The sequence below is a fragment of the Spea bombifrons genome, chromosome 3 (assembly GCF_027358695.1).
Source record: "Spea bombifrons isolate aSpeBom1 chromosome 3, aSpeBom1.2.pri, whole genome shotgun sequence".
NCBI classification, from domain to species: Eukaryota; Metazoa; Chordata; class Amphibia; order Anura; family Pelobatidae; genus Spea; species Spea bombifrons.
The window spans coordinates 31,151,338-31,167,437 of record NC_071089.1 but is presented as its reverse complement, the minus strand read 5'-3'; the positions used below and the strand labels follow the sequence as shown (position 1 = coordinate 31,167,437).

Genomic DNA, 16,100 nt, shown 5'->3' with positions numbered 1-16,100 from the left:
TGGTGTGCATCTGAAAGAACTTTTAACAATGCTTGTATATTCTGAGCAGATTATCTAAACGGCTTGTTAAGCTAGTGGAAAAAGGTAGTGTTTCTAATTCCAAACGCCTACTCTTAACTCCTTAGGCTAAAACTGTTTGTAACTGTAATTTTGGGCTATTAACTTAATCTGCTTCAGCTTGTCTCCATAAAGTGGAGTCGGTGTTCAAATAATTTACATGAGTGTCAACCCAGAGGTCTTCTGGCAACGGCACGGGATAACCAACCTGTAAAAGGTGTGCAGAGTGGTTTAGTGAATCTAAAATAAACAGAGGGCTTTACCTTTTTCAAAGCACATTGTATCTAAAACACCCACAAATACATCCAATATTTGTATAGTATATACTTTTAGAGTAAAGATGTTGACTTAAAGATTTAAAAATCTTTATTTAAGAATAGGTTTTGTGTGTTTATTTAAATATGACTGAAAGATACCGTATATTCCGGCGTATAAGACGACTTTTTAACCCCAAAAAATCTTCTTAAAAGTGGGGGGTCGTCTTATACGCCGGGTACTTACCAAGCCGGAGGTTCCCACGAAGCCACCAATCTCTCTAATCACTACGCGCCGGCTATTGAAGCCGAGCGCAGGGATGCCGTCATGTCCCGGCGCCCGGCATCAATTGCCGGCGCGTAGTGATGAGGGAGCAGGGAAGCCCGAGGTCTGGCACTTGAGACCTCGGCTTCCCTGCTCTCTAATCACTAGGCGCCGGCTATTGATGCCGAGCGCAGGGATGATGTCATGTCCCGGCGCCCCGCCATCAATAGCCGGCGCGTAGTGATTAGAGAGCAGGGAAGCCGAGGTCTGAAGTGCCAGACCTCGGGCTCCCACAACTGGATGGAAGAAAGAAGACAGAAGATAAGGTAAGAGATGGGGAGAAAGGCACAAAGGGGGGGGAGATATATATATATATATATATATATATATATATATATATATATATATATATATATATATATATATATATATATATATATATATATATACACACACACACACTGGTGTGTATATATATATATATATATATGTATATATATATACATACGTGTGTGTATATGTATATATATATATGTATATATATATATACATATATATATATATATATATATATAATGTGTATATATATACATATATATATATATATATATATATACATACGTGTGTGTGTGTGTATATATATATATATATATATATATATATATATATATATACACACATATACATATACATGTGTGTGTAAAGGCAGGGGTGTGTGGTGAGGGCAGTGTATAAATGTGTATGTATGGACAGGCATATGTGTAGATATATATATATATTATATATGTGTGTGTGTGTGTGTGTGTAAGGGCAGTGCATGTATGTATATGTCAGCAAATCAACCAGCAAATCACCGGTAAGGTACATCGCTTGCCGTGATTGGCTGGTTTTTGTACGCTGGGTAGAGGGGTAGTCTTATACGGCGAGTATAGTCCAAACTCTATATTTGGACTGTAAAAGTTGGGGGTCGTCTTATACGCCCAGTCGTCTTATACGCCGGAATATACGGTAGTTATAATGTGCATTTGTTTGCATTTAATCATAGGCAGAGTTAGATATTACCAGCCACGCAGCATGGCCTGATGGCACACTAGGCCACACATTGATCTGAGTTATATGTGAAGCTAGCCCATTGGTCCTATCTTAATGCTGGGTTTTATTTTCCAGCTATATAAATATTATTTGCAGTTTTGCCATTCCATGCTTCATTTAAAAAGAAAATACCTAGGCCAATGCCCGTGCTGAACCCTGCATAATTTATTGACATTGCTAGGTGACAGGACAAAGTAACACCGCAAATAGAAACCAGGCTTAATCCTTTGGGCCTTAGGGACGGACTAGGATAAAAGCTTGTGTTGTGCCTTTAGGTGATGGATACAAAGGCAATGTTCCACTTCCAATTCTTCAATTTTAAAACATTACTCCTAGTACTATTCCATGCTCAAACTCTTCTAAAACAATATTTCCTTATTCATGCAAATTGTTCTTCATACTTTTGCGCTTTTTTTTACAGGGAATGCTAAATCATGTGACACAAGCGGGCACTGTTGGTTTGTTACCATAGGAACCAAAAGCTTCTTAAAACTGTCTATTTTAGGTCATAAAACATTTAAAGGAAATTGGACAGATCTACTAATTTTTGTTAGCTTTAAATGCTAAAGGGGTCAATGTTTTGGTGTAAGTGGAGCAGCAAGAGCAGTTGAAGCCATTTGATTTTCCATGTTTCAGACAGTGTCTTCTGTTTCAAAGTAATATAGGTTCCAAATATCTCTTACAAAAGCAGTGTATGAAAAGAGTGTTATCTCCAGTAATTATTATTATTACTATTATTATTATTAATCAGGGTGTGCTGACACGGGCCTATGATGCTGAACACCTACAACTGTATAACTTTGGGTCGAAAATGTCAAAACTCTGGACATGTACCGAAAGCAATGTCAAACTAGCCTTACTTAGGAGTAGGATGATAAACACAACTTAATTATCATTTTGAAGACCCTTAATTGCCAAGTTCATAAATTTTACCAAAGTACTGTTGCTGTCCAAGTCCAAACATATTACGGTTTTTATGAACAACTTTTGGCCAGGTCTACTCTGCAGACTTAAAATATACATGGCTAACCGGTATATCCACACCTGAAATATTCATCAACAACAAGCAGTAATTGACATGCTTTACTGGAGATGATGCCCTTAAAGGATATTTGTTTAAGCGCAAATGTACTGTTTGTGCCTGTAGGGGAAAACCAATTGAGACATTAATATTATTATTATTAACGTGAAATTATTTTGAGAGTGTAACCAATATTTGTTTTATCAGCAAGTTTAATTTAGTATTCATGAGTTGCCTGTTTAAAAATCTGCTGATTCTTTTTACCATCTGTTTCAGACTGAAATATATAGCATCGCCGGTGGAATAATGTGATGGGCTTACAATATTTACAGTGTAGCAGAAAGACACACAGGGAGGATATGTATACATTTGTAGTTCGAAGCAAAGTCACCTTTAGCGAAGGAAAGACCAACACAGAAATGGCACTTTCTTTTCTATTTGTGGTTAACATGTGGAGGTCCTATTTCCCAAAAGAAGAACATTGTCAGAATAGGCTACGATGGTAGTTTTTTGTTTTTGTTTTTTTCTGCTTTTATTAATTTTATATCTTTAGTATTTCTGTACTGCACTGGTAGAATCCTTTTTTTAATTTTTTATTTACATTTTTTTTTTCCTCCTATCCTTTTTATTCCTCCAATACACTTGCCAGATTTGTTGTTTAATCTTCTGAGTAATTTCTAAGTAGTATAATTTAAATATTGTGCCTCAGGGTTGACGCCTCATTTCATGGTTTTGGCATCCAATACAGGAGAGCTAAGGATTAATTTTGGTTGTGAAAGTCAACCACTTAGTTTCTGGATCAAGGGATTTCCATCTATAAAAATTTAGAAAGCAGTTTCGCTTCTTTCTGTATAACTCTTACGAATGACGCTTTTCATTATACTGCTGTCCCTCGCTTGTGAGGGTCACCTTCATGCATGGTAAATATTTTTTTTTATTGCTTTCAACTCATTTTATTAAAAAAAGAAAAAAAAACATAACTTAGTCTCCACATTAAATAGTCTAAGAAATAACATTGCTGTACAATTATACAATAGAAAGGGGGGGAATACGTCAAGAACATTTTATTTATTTATTTATTTATTTATTTAAATGATCTCAGAGCAGTTTCAAGTCCCAGCTCAACTCTTTTAGGAGAAAAGCCTTACTCATGACCTGCGAGTCTAGTTAGTGTGTGGAGGTGAAAGTTTTGTATATTGCTTCAATATGCGTTCTTTCCTGGGGAGGCTGAATGAGACGTTACTCTATCCTTGCAAGTAACATGAGACTAATGCAAAATATGTCAGAACCCTTTCATGACAAGGGGTATTTTATGACCTAAAGACTCAAGCTTGTATGTTTAACCATTATTCATTTTTTGTGTTTTAGTTTAAATGTCAAAGATTTGATTATTTTTAGGGACTCTTATTAAACTGTATCCATGCTGATATTCTTTATTGGGGACATGTACCTGGACTTGTTTAAACTCTCTCATATGCTTTGCAGCTAGATATGTCGGTGCTTAAATATGTAATCATCTTATAGATTAGTACACATACATACATACACTGCTCCCCCTCCCTTTCCCTCTTACCTCGTGGAGAGGTCTGCACTGCGTGTAAGCTGCCTGCTGTCTCTCTACCATCCACGGGCACCTGGATGTCATGCATCCGCCTCAGCACCCCCTGCTTCCTGGGGGCCAAGAAGTACCGTACATTTTTAATGCCTTGGTGACCTGGGGTTTGTCGAGTATTGCCATACACTAATATACACTTACATGCTCTATCATCTTATGCTCACAAACACTGACACCTTACAGTAACACACACACTAACTTTCTACGCTTATGTACACACATGCTAATGCCATACTATGACATACACCACACTCTTATACACATGCGCACACACACTATCCAACCACATGTACTGGCTAGCACTATACATATATAAAAATACACACTAACTCTATACACACATGCACAATGAATCTGGCAGTATACACACACACACACACACACACACACTGACTATAGCACTCTACATGTACACACAAACACTGATGCTGAGCTCTGACTTAAGCCTATATGAAAAACGTTCTGTGCTAATCTTATATTTGATCTAAAGATGTTTTAAAAAAATAACCTGGCCACTTTGAATATTCCTGACTACTGCGATAGCAACACTGTTCCACCGTGCACAGCAATAAAGTTATAACAAACATGTTTTGCTAGTCTTTACAGCTTAATGACCATCTGCTGTAAGTAACATAGCGGCATATTTTATTTCTGTGCACAGTAACATCTTGCCGGTTACACAGTGCCACCTGGTGCGGCGGTTGGACCCTTGTTACTATATAGACAACGGAAGTCTGCACCTAGCTGGCATGGTCTCCATAATATTTCTTATTATGGTGTCAGCTGATACTTGACTATGACATCATGTCTGCATTTCACACAGAGCCTGTGCAGAACAAAGAAGGAACCCTCTTAAGGTTAATGCTGGAGCCCTGGGTCAGGTCAATGGGCTGGTTGCCAAAGTCCAACTGTGAAGGTCAACCACCCAATATGAAATCTGCCCCAAAAATCCCATATTCATCAACATTTCCTTCCTGGATTCCAGGACCCTGCAGCGTTGAGCTCTAGAGATATACTGAGTAGTTTGGAGTTCGTTCACAAGCTGTTAGGCTAGTGATGGGGAATGTTTATGGGCCAGAGTGCCCAATTTTCTGCATGAAGCAGAGCTGAAGACCTCAAAGTGCCAACACTGCATATAAAACATAATGAGAGAGGTTTTTTTTCGGTACAAAATTGCTATACACAACGGCGTGCATCAATTTGCCCATATAAGTTGTTTGCTTTTAAAGCATAGAAACATAGAATGTGTCAGCAGATAACAACTATTTGGCCCATCTATCTGCCCAAGCAGAAAAAACACATGAAAAGAGGGTCTATTCTTGAAAAGGGTTTTATTAATTAACATTAGCATTTGCACTGAAATGATATCTGTGTATAACAAAAATAAATGGAGTCAGTCACTCATTCACGCAATCTCGCACAAATCATTTACACATTCATCCACACATTAATGCATTCTCTCACTTATAAACAATTCTTTCCCACATTAATTCATTCATTCTTTGTCATTCACACAATTCATTGACTCATTAATTGATACTCCCGTGCATTTACACAATTCATCCGCTCATGAATTATTTATTCTTTCTCATTCACTATTTATTTCAATATTTTTACTATCCCCTTCTCACTATCTATCCCCCTCCCTTTGTAGTTCACTTACCCTGCTGAAGTCCTGCGGTGGGAGCACAAGGCCTCTGTGTCGCTGCTGTGCCAACGTGTTCACTGCTGAGCGCCTGAATAAGATGTCATATTCCGGTGCTCGACATGAAACACCAGCCCCATGACCAAGATAGAGGCCTTGCACTCCCACCGGTGCAGTCAGGGCAGCACCGAGGCAGGGAGCAGAGGAAACGCGGCCAGGTTGCCGACTGACAGGGCCAGCGTTTGGGGTGTGTAGAGAGAGAGGGGCACCGAGCAGTCACTCATAAAAAAGTTTTCAGTAACCGCTGGGCGCCCCTCTCTCTCCTCCTACACACTCCAAACGCCGGCCCTGTCAGTCGGCAACCTGGCCACGTGCCAGAAGGGGACTGAACAGGACCCAAAAAGCCCCCCTGGAGATTCAGGACTTTTGGCAGGTGTGTTGCCAAAAAGTCATCATTGAGATACCGCCTTTATTGACCTTAGAATACACCACTAAGCACCACCAACGTCATTGCTATTTAAAAGCTGTCAGGCATGTTTCTATTCCACCTAGCAATGGGCACATCAGCAGTGCTTTCCTCAGGATTCGAAGGGCCCAAGTCAAGAATGGTTTGGGGTGCTTCCTTGCAGAGGAGAGGGCACACAGGGCTGCCCCACAAACACGAAGGAGTGTGTAAGCATTGTAGGGCTGTGCTAAGGGTGGTTAAGTGTTAGGAGCTCCACATACCTGACACGCATGCAAACTAATTCACAACTGTCGACAGTTATGTCAGTAAGCTTCTTAAACTATGCCTCTGTGTGAAGAGCCTTGAAGAATGGTGCAATTAAAGGACATCGGAGCAGTCCTACAAATATAGAGAGTCAAAAAAGGTTCACTCTGCAGTGGGTCCCTGCAAGTGTATGTGTCAAAGAGTAATGTGCCTTCCCGCTTGATCATATGCTTTCAACTTCTGTAGAGATGTAGCTAATTAAATGTCAGGACCATAACAGACCAGATTATTTTACTGGAACTCTTGGAAGCACTGAAACAAGTCCACCACCAACAATAATAATAATTAATAATAATAAAAAAAAACATAAATACAAACTTGTGTTTCTACTACTTTGTTAAGAAATATTTGCTAAATGAACCTCCTAGTGTGGAAATGTGGTGGCAAATTATTTATATTGCTGAATTCTTATCTTACATTTGCACAGACCTCATTGATCAACGGGTGGTTTGTTTAGCTGTGTTACACTGATCCGTCTGGTAATCTCGCTGACATTCCTGCGTGTCCAGATTACCTTGTTCTGCCAGATGGAATACAGAACTTCACACCATGAAGCCTCCAAGCTAATTTAAATTACATTAATATCTACACCTTTTCATAAATTGCAAATTGAATGTGTTCTAGTAATTTTGTGTGTGAAACCTTTTTATGTAAAAAAAACCTGTCTAGTTTTTCTTTTTTTTTCTTCAAATCTAGGTGTGTGTATATAAACTTAAATGTATATATTTTTTATTATGTTTTATAGCCTACCGTAAATATTATTTTGGCTGGTGGGAATTATCCTGGAAATATACTTTTAAGTAATATGAAACTTCATTTTCTGTTATTTTTCTGAAACATTATGGACACGATGATGTGTTTGATGGAGAAACCAGCAGAGAGAGAACAAAACAGATTGGGCTTTTTTTTGTTAGTTTATCCATAGGAGCTTGCATAACAGTTGAAGATTTAAAGGCTAAATTTTTTTCTGCAAGTAGGGCTTGGTTGTGCCTGTATAATGCATAGGCATATCAAAGAGGGTTCATTGATACCCTCATCTAACTACCCAATAAGTAAGCGATGGCCTTTCATAATGTATAGTGAAGTCTGGGAGTGAACTCCCTTTTTTAGTGAATACTAATAAATTATTGCAGTTTAATAATTGCATATATATTAAATATATTTTTTGAAGTTATTTCTTAAAATTATCCAATGGAACAATCTAGGTAGTTCTCGCTGCAACACTTAAAGATCCTTAAACAGGAAATACGTGTTCCTTACATACTCTTTGGCTAACGGCCATTTCAGTGCATTGAGTGTCTGCATTTTACCCACAAACCTGCCTTTAATGGAAAGGTAATCACTTTCTGCTTCATATAGATACATTAAGTGAAGTACTCTTTCAATTTGAACAGTTATTATGTTTGGTTTACACACCTTTTACAACCTAATATAAAGATGACCTCTAGTCTGGTAGCTTAGATCATGGTAGCAGATAAGAACTTCTTTTGCTAGTGGACTCTGGTTAGTTTGTGAGGGTTTTTTGTTGGTTAAAAAAAAACAAAAAAACGTTTGGTTTAGTGTAGAAATAGTGCGTGCAAGGCTTAGATGTAATGTTCATTTATTCTTGCACCTGATATACTCAGTTTAAGAATGGCCATAATTGCCCTGCTGGGTCTGGAAAATGGCCGAACCAACACATCTTCTCAGCATTTCAGATTTAGGAAATAAGATCTGCTTCTTTAAGTGGCTGTATACGTTTATAACTATGGCTCTCCCGGCTCCAGGACATGTGACCTCCTGTAGCGATTCACACCCAGCTGGCAGTCCCATGGACATTCCCAACCCAATTGGAAGTTTGCCTCTGTTGCCAGCAGTGGCCAACTTAAACTCCATGCATGGGTATATGACCTGTTGTGTGGTGTGATGGATCAGGGCATTTATTCTTTGTACCATTTCTAATTGTAAAAATTATTTGATTTTACTCCACCTTATCTTGAATACTTACACCCAAAATACTGTAAGTAGTATTTTATTCTCCAATAACATAAGTAGCCCATCTTACAGTACATACATTGAAAACTAGAATTGACGCATTAAGGCGAAAAGATACACTATATAAAAGATGGTCCTTGCAAGTTTACAATCTAGAAATTATGATTTATTTCATAATATTGGAGGAAAAAAATAACTGGACGGTTTACCTAAATAGACATTAAAAATAGAATGCCATGTGTTTCCCTGGACACAATGCTATTTATTATCTTCCCTAGAGGAGATGAATTGTCTCTATCTAGCATGCAGCGTTCGGTCTGCTCTGTTGTAATTTTCAGCACAACGTGAATCCATGTGAACAAATGCTGCCTCTGTGACGTCAAGCAGTGCCTATAATTATCCTACATGTTAGATGTTTGGATTTCCTTTTGCTTTACAGCACACTAGCTTATGTTTAGAATATGTAACTTTTGGCTGATTATTCCCCACATATTCCATATCCAAATGTACGCTCCAGGCATCCCGAGACATATAAAATTTTGCGATGTGAAGGCCAGTGTTGTTTCTTGTGGCATTTTTCTCTAATCTTGTAACATTACAGTCAAATTCTGCCCTTCAGTTTTGCTATTAGCCGAATGAATAACTTCATTGTCCATGTTACACACGCCATTCTCCCTTTCTGGCTGCCTGCTCTCCTACAGTTTTTCGGATTTGTAGCTGATCTACATTGACGTAGGCCCGCTTAAGAATTCTTTTATTAAATCTTTGTTCTGACTAAAAACTTATGACTACTCTATAGATTTTGTACAATAGGCTTGAAAATGTATGTTTTGTACTAATGGGCTTAAAACCGGTGCTCACGTTTGAAATATGTTAAGTCTTAAATATTTTAAAGGATATGTTGCATTAGTTGATCATGATTTTGGCCCAATAGTTGTATTTTTTTTTGTATGTAACAATGCCTTTTCATATCTTATTGCTGAAAGTGTACAATATCTACAGTGACAGGTGAAGCTTATTATTTTTCATCCAACCATTTTATAAGGTTTAGAAAGTCTGGCATATGTTCTTCTGGACAGAAAAGAGTTTAGCTTAATAAATTAAATCATTTGAAAAGTAACCAACCCACTACGCATGCAGGGGCTAGCTTTCTGAAACAACAAGATTATATCGTATAATGTGTTTATGGATGCCTCCTGCCATTAAAGTCTAGTGCATGCTGATAAACACAGAAGAGTCTCTAGCTGGGTTACAGGGAAAGATAATTATTCAAATTCAGCTCTTGCCAGGTTTCCCCTAAAAGGATCCAGGATGTCAGCTTAGCATAGGATGTCTTCCAGAACACAGATAATTTTCACATATTGCTGGCCGGGAGAGGTAAAGTGATGCCCGGCAGTCTATGAGAAGGTAGGTAATTACACATATTGAACACTATACACGTGCTGGTCATTAATATGTGAAGAGAACACTATGTGGACAAAAGTATTGGGACACCCCTCATTATTAAATTTAGGTGTTTCAGCCATACCCGATGTTTTTTTCTTGTTTTTAGAATGGTAACTGATAATTATATGGATAAGGGAGACGGTGATGTGTCTGGGACCATGCCAAAAGTGCATTGAGGGAATGTAAACATGCATGGGTTGGCATAAGGTTATCCTGAAGACCAGTTACGTTGGAGGTTCTTATCTGCTGTCAAATTATATATACGCTTATGGTTAGTATACACCTCTCGGTGTGGACAGAATTTAGTTTTGAGCATAAGATGATGGCTTGTATCTGTTACTGTGTATAAATGTATTTTAGTGTATGGCAAGGCTCGCCAAACTCCAGGCACCGGGTTGGGTAATATATATTATATATTATATTTATATATTATATTTATATATATATATATATAACAGGTGTATAAAATCAAGCACATAGGCAGCCATCTCCACAGACAAAAACTGTCAGTAGACTGGGTCATACCAAAGAGCTCAGTGACTTTAAACATGGCAGTGTCATAGGAAGCCTCTTTTGCCACAAGTCAGTCTGTGAAGTGTCTGCCCTGGTCCACTGTAAGTGCTATTATTGTGAAGTGGAAATGTCTAGTAGCTCAGCCACAAATCCGTAGACCATGCACATTCACAGAGCAAGACTGCCGAGTGCTGAAGAGCGTAGTGCGTAAAAAATTATCTGTCCTCTTTGGCATCACTGACTACAGTTCCAAACTGCCTCTGAAAGCAACATCAGCACAAGCTCTGTGTGTCAGGAGCTTCACGAAATGGGTTTGCATGGCTGACCAGCTGCACACAAGCCGAAGATCACAATGGGCAATAGTGATACCAAACGTTGCGTCGAGTGGTGTAAAACACCACAGCGGGACTCTGGAGCAGTGTTCTCTGGGGTGATCAATCAAGCTTCACCAAGTCTGTTGGAGGAAAGTGGGTTTGGTGGATGCCAGGAGAATGTTTGGATGCCTACAAACATTTGTTGATGAAGGATAATGGTCTGTTTTTCAGGGGTTGGGCTAGGTCCCTTAATTCCAGTAAAGAGTAATGTTAATGCTACAGCATACAAAGACATTTTAGACGATTGTATGCTTTCAACTTTGTGGGAACAGTCCAGTTCAGCTTGACTGCACTCAGTGTACAGTGTACAGTGCAAGGTCCATAAATGCAAGCAGGATATGACCCTAAGGAAGCTGTATGTTTGAGTGTAAAAATTTTTTTGAATGGAAAATAAAATTGCAGACTCTCATTGAGCACATCTCCTCCAAGATTTTAAACATAAAGGTTAATTTTTAGAATGTTAGAATGAGTCCTCATAAGCCTACCATTCTTGCTAGGCATTTATATGAAAGATTTTCTGTTACGTACTTGTTAACCACTCTATATTTAAACTGTACGGGGCCGCAGAATTTGTTGGCACTTGGTAAATAAAGATTATTAATTATTAGTGTTTGGAAAATTGACCTACATGTGCAAAAGTGTAGTTGGAACTTTGAACTAGACATTCTCTTGCTTTCTACCTTCATTCTGTAGATCAATCTGTGATGGAAGAAAGTGAAATCTTCAGAATAAGTTGTTTGTATCTTAGGGGGTTATGTGGAGGTGTGATTGACCTTTACACATCTAATCCACTGTGTAGCCACTTTATCCTGCTAACCACTATCTCTCCATTTAATAATTTGTTGTAGGTATTTTTTAATAATTGTTTTGCTTTTCTTTAGGAAGAAGAAATGCCAGAAGTTGAAATAGACATTGATGATCTTTTAGAGACGTCTAGTGAGGAAGAAAGAGTTCTTAAATTACAGGTAAATATTCCTCTGTTAACATCTGCTATATCTGCAATTCTGTTTTCTTATTGTAGCGATTTATAAGATGTGGATTTTCAGGGTTTGGCCCAAAGTCACAGGGCTTCATCCAGGTTTTAGAGTAACTTTCTTCATTCTCTGTGCAGGGGAGTGGGGGTTTTGCCATGTCCACTTTCACTTGTTTCCCTCAGAGTTCATCCCACTAAATCCTGTTTGGGTCTAGCCTTCCCCCATGAACACATATGCCCACAGAGTGAGTCCACCAGAAAAGGGAAAGCTCCAGGTAGCCTACAATAGGAAGTCCCCAGGTATGTTAATAAGGTGGTTTACTCTGTGAACAATGACCTGTTTAGTCACTAAAGTTAAACTTAAATGGAAGCTCCCACCATTGCGGGCCCATCCTTTTAGATAGACACACTTGATGTATGTCATAGGTTGTATACATTTATGTAGTGGTTAGGAGCAAGCTGGATAAATCAGAGGGCCAGTATAGGCTCCTACCTGGTTCCTGACATTTGTGAAGCCTGGTTATACTGCGTTGCAGTAAACCATAGAAGGTCTGTCTTAATCAACCAGGGGACCTGCTGGCTAAGAGTCTATGGAGAAAGACTGCATAAATTGTCATATGTTGAATGTGTCACATGACGTTTTACAATGAAAACTTCCAAACATGCAGATAAACAAGCTTACTGGAATAATGTGAAACAAAATCCAGTTCTATACGGAACTGAAACTTTACTATATACCAGGGGGCCACAAATTTGGTTTGAACACTTGAGAGGTATGCACTGACCAATTATGTCCACAGCTGTTGACAAATTTGGTTTGGATCTAGGAGCCATTTTTTTTCCTCCAATCATGTTTTTATTTTCATATATTCCCAAACCTGGTGCCTGGGGGTTTGGTGAGCCTTGCCCTACGCTAACATACATTTACATAACAGTAACAGCTACACATTAACATCTTTTGCTCAAAACTAAATTCTGACCACATTGAGAGGTGTATTCTAATCATAACTGTATAGAATTTGATAAGAAACTCCAGCTTAACTGGTCTTCAGGATAACAGTATGCCAACCCATGTCTACATTCCTTCATGCATGTCTACATTCCTTCAATGCACTTTTGACATGGTCCCAGACACATTACTGTTTCCCTTATCCATATAATTATCAGTTACCATTCTAAAAACAAGACAACATATTTTTGTGGTTCCTATTAGGCCCTTAAAGGGGCCTAATGGGAGAATTTTCACAGCCTTTTCTTTAAGAAGCTCTGTGTCAGAGAGACATTGCCAGAATGATCTGACAGCTTCGTGTCCTTAAGTTCTCTCCCTTCTCCTCACCCCCCCTTACAAATGTTGCCTGAACCAATTAAAATGTAACCGTAATGCCATCGCTATTGGGAGGATTAGTCGTGTGGGTCTTAAGAGGGGAAAAAATACTAATCCCCATGGTATACACACAATGTGGGATCATTTGATGAGTAGAATATGAAGTGTAGGGTTTTGGAAAAGTGACAGATCTGCCTTATAGGAGAGACACACATGAGCATCTTTTGTATATCTGTTGAGCTCTAATGCTGATTTGTAATAACAAATACACTCCAGGGGTAACATAGCTATATATATTTATTACAATTAACTTTAAATGTACTTAACAAATGCTGATTTCAAGTTATTTTCTCCAGCATCTTTTCATCATATTTCTTCATTTTTTATTTTTTTTTAGGAATCTTTAGTAGACTGTTACAAACCCACAGAGGTAAGTGTTTTTTAGTTTGGCTACCACCTGAAAATGTAAACTGCATCCTCAATTGCTAGAATTGTTCATTTGAGGATTTCTCAACCTGTGATCAAGCAAGGGAAGCAAAAATCTTGAAATTAAAACACTAATGCACACGGAGTTATATTATTTGTATGCAGAATAAAAAAAAAAAATGTTTAGTTGATAGAAAATGTTTATCTCTATGTGTGAAGGTAAGGCAGTAGAAGTTCACAGGAATTCTCAAGGTTTCTCCTCTGAAGGAAACCTAAAAGTATCATGACATCATAAGCTACTCAATACTAGAAAAGCTTAAGGACGGTTTGTGTTTATAAGGCTCTGTATTGTATAGCACCACCATTGGTAGGAGAGTGGTTAATTTAAATCTCTTTCCTTCTCCCATTCCGTGTTTTTGAAAATGACACACAAACTACTAATAAAATGGAAAAACAGTGACGAGCATAGTGCTTAAGATCCCGGTAGCTGAATTTCAGCTGCTTAAAAACTGCCAGTTATCTTACCCTAGGAGTATGTAACATTAGATAATTTAGATCATTGTAAGTGTGATGAGCTTGGGTGTCTTAGATAAATATAGTTTTTTTTTTCTTTACATTGATACAAAGTTGGTAGCTTTTACTGTGCAGATATTAAAATGCGAGTGTTGGATTCAGCTATGGTTTTTATCCCAGATGTGACAGTTTTAAGATTGTATTTCCAAAAAAAGCCAAAGCCCTAATTTTCCTTGTGTTAACAATATAAGGTGAGGATAAACTACAGCCCATTCTCACTTCTGATTTTTATGAATAAAACTCCCTTCACATGTCATGATACGAATAGCTTCTGCTTTCAGGCAATTTTAGCTAATTGCTTAAAATAGTGCATCCTCTTCGCGTCTTTGTGACTACTGTAATTTCATGTCTTTACAAGCGAACAATGTAAATACAGAATTAAAATAATTTGCTTCCTCTCTCATAATTGTTACTCTTATGTTCTGTGTATTTGTACCATAAAAGGCACTTCTGTATATAGTCTCTACATGACGTGTAGTTTTACAACCTATATGTTTAACACCAATTGGTGCGAGTGCAACAGAATTACATTTTTTTTTTTTTTTTTTTTTTTTTTTAGTTTTTGAAAGAACCCAATGAAACAAAGGTTTTCTTTATGAAAACATTTTTATTAAACCCATACACACAATCCCTATAAACATGCGTATAATGTGTTATAACTCTTTTTTTTTCTATTTTTATTTTAACATAGGTTGATTAGAGGTAACGGTGTCATAGTGAGATAATAGCATTTTTATAGAGTTCCTAGGAGAAAAAATATTCCGTAGGGAATTTAATTTACTTACACAGAGGTCCATTAGAAAAATAGAACACCATACATGGACATCTAGGGGAAAATAGCACAAAATCAAACAAAGAAGTGATTGAATTAGTTTTATCTGAAGCCAGTGAAATAGCGAAAGAATTAACATGTGATAGCCATATATTTTCTTGTTTCGTTTCATGATATAGGCTGATATATGTAGTAGAACCATTTTAAATTGGTGGACAGGCTACTTATTTGTATCGCAGGTTTTATTTTTAATGTCCTATCCCGTGGCCGCACATTTTTACAGCACAGGCCGGGCACATAAGAAAACCACTTGTGCTATCACAGAGTTCTATTTATAATTGTGGAATGAGAAGTGGCTACACAAAGCCTTGCCGCATGGGTTGAAGTCATAGTAAGAAAACCAGTCTTGTGTTGTTATAGATAACAATGTTATCATTAAAGAGGAACTGCCATGTTGTTTTTAACTTCACCTTGTTGTACAGCCTTCACATAGAGCTCTAGTCACTAAAATGAGTTAACAGGAGAGTTGTGTTTTAGCTCCTTGACTTCGCTATTCATTTTGAAGGTGCAGCCCCAGCGTGCTTGTACAATGTACAGTTAAATCAGTGACTTTTTTTTTTTTTTTTTTTTTTTACATTAAATTATGTATTATACAGGGCTAACTTAGCCCTTCTTGCTGAAGAAACTTTCTAGTGTTTGTCATTCATAATGAACAGTTAAGTGAGAGAGTTAAAACAACTGCTTGCTAGGAGCTAGTCATTTTTGTCTTAGTTTGTACATCGTAAGAAACAAATTAGACTTTTATGTTGCTATAACACGGACGACCATGCAGACTCACGGTGTCCTGTGAAAATTTGAATAGATTTGAGCCTCTTGGCATCTATCCCCAGGTTCCCTCATAGATTAAACTTACACAACCTTCTTAGAGATGAATCATCATATCAACCTTTTTGGACAGACTCACCAGTGCATTTGTAACCTATAGATATGGGAATAGCGGAGAATTG

At 37.8% G+C, this 16,100-nt stretch overlaps 1 protein-coding gene across 1 annotated transcript in view; it reads left to right on the top strand.

Moving 5' to 3' along the window:
- PPP1R14C (protein phosphatase 1 regulatory inhibitor subunit 14C) overlaps positions 1 to 16,100 on the top strand; it is a 40,587-nt gene that overhangs the window by 20,983 nt on the left and 3,504 nt on the right. The window contains exons 2-3 of the mRNA XM_053461221.1: positions 11,907 to 11,990; positions 13,720 to 13,752. Of these exons, the coding sequence (XP_053317196.1) occupies positions 11,907 to 11,990; positions 13,720 to 13,752 (117 nt within the window). The remainder of the gene's footprint in view (positions 1 to 11,906; positions 11,991 to 13,719; positions 13,753 to 16,100) is intronic.